The sequence below is a fragment of the Condylura cristata genome, unplaced genomic scaffold, assembly GCF_000260355.1.
Source record: "Condylura cristata isolate star-nosed mole 26May11 unplaced genomic scaffold, ConCri1.0 scaffold00022, whole genome shotgun sequence".
Taxonomy (NCBI): Eukaryota; Metazoa; Chordata; class Mammalia; order Eulipotyphla; family Talpidae; genus Condylura; species Condylura cristata.
In genome coordinates, this window is record NW_004567123.1 from 36,906,393 (window position 1) to 36,907,563 (window position 1,171).

Below are 1,171 nucleotides of genomic sequence, written 5' to 3' on the forward strand. Positions count from 1 at the left end.
GCGTACAGCAGCTCCGCCTCCGCCCGCAGCTCGTGCGGCACCCGCTGTCGGTCGCCACTCAGCAGCGTCCAGCCCTCCATGTCCACGAGCTGCGGGCACAGGGGTGGCTCAGCCCGGCCGCGGGATGCGGGGCCGGGCCCTCCCCGGGCAGGAGCTCACCTCGCGGCGGCCGTGGGCAGCACTCCGGCACTGCTCCGTGGCCCCGAAGCAGAAGCAGCGGGTGCAGCCACGGGGGTTGGCGGCATCCAGGGAGAAGGTCCCGAGGCGGCACTGGTCACACCGGGGCCCCTGCACGTTTTCCTGAGGCGGCAGGGCGGCGGGGGGTGAGGGGGGTCAGCTCCGGCCAGCTGCCTGGAGCTCGGGAGCAGGCATGGGAGCCCAGCGGGGTGATCTCACCTTGCAGCGGCACCGGCCAGTCAGGGGGTCGCACACGCTGGGCAGGGTGCCCGCCCTGTGGCAGTCGCAGGGCCGGCAGGCGGGGAAGCCGTGGAAGCCAGGGGCGCAGGTGTCGCAGCGGCGGCCAGCCACGTGGGGCCTGCACCTGCGGCCGCCGGGTTAGGGGCTGCACTGCCCCCACACGGCACCCCGGGAAGGCCCGCCGCCCCCACACCCCGCCCCGCAGCTCACTTGCACTGGCCGCTGTCCACGTTGCAGGTGGGGTCCGTGAGCTCCTGCACGCCGGGCCCGGAGCAGTTGCACTCCTCGCAGCCCGCCAGGGGGTGACAGCCGAAGGCCAGGGGCCGGCAGACCAGGCAGTCGGGGGGCAGGGTGCGCGGCGGGCAGAGGCACAGGCCGGAGCGCTCGTCACACAGCCGGCCGCCGCAGTCACAGGCTGTGGGCAGCGAGCACGGGGCTGGGCCCTGCCCGGAGGCGGCGCGAGGCGCCCCCGCGCCCCGGCCCCACCCCAAGACTCACGCCTGCAGCGGGGGAAGCCCCAGTAGCCGGTGGCGCAGCGCGAGCAGTCTCGGCCGATGACGTGGGCGCGGCAGGGGCACTGGCCCCCGAAGGGCTCGCACGTGGGCCCCGTGGCGCCGGCCTCGTGGCAGCCGCAGGGCCGGGCCCCGTTGTTGTAGAACAAGGAGAGCGAGGCTGCCGCCTCGCGGCAAAAGGCAGACGCGCTGCTGGGGCTGGGGGCGGAGGGCGGTGAGGGCGGTGAGGGCGGTGAGGGCGG

General features: G+C 76.0%; 1 protein-coding gene across 1 annotated transcript in view; it reads right to left on the bottom strand.

The window, feature by feature from the left end:
- Positions 1–1,171, bottom strand: part of LAMA5 (laminin, alpha 5) — a 36,287-nt gene that overhangs the window by 12,431 nt on the left and 22,685 nt on the right. The window contains exons 22-26 of the mRNA XM_012728158.1: positions 916–1,127; positions 628–832; positions 397–541; positions 160–300; positions 7–89 (exon numbers count right to left, since the gene is read on the bottom strand). Coding sequence (XP_012583612.1) covers positions 7–89; positions 160–300; positions 397–541; positions 628–832; positions 916–1,127 — 786 coding nt within the window. The remainder of the gene's footprint in view (positions 1–6; positions 90–159; positions 301–396; positions 542–627; positions 833–915; positions 1,128–1,171) is intronic.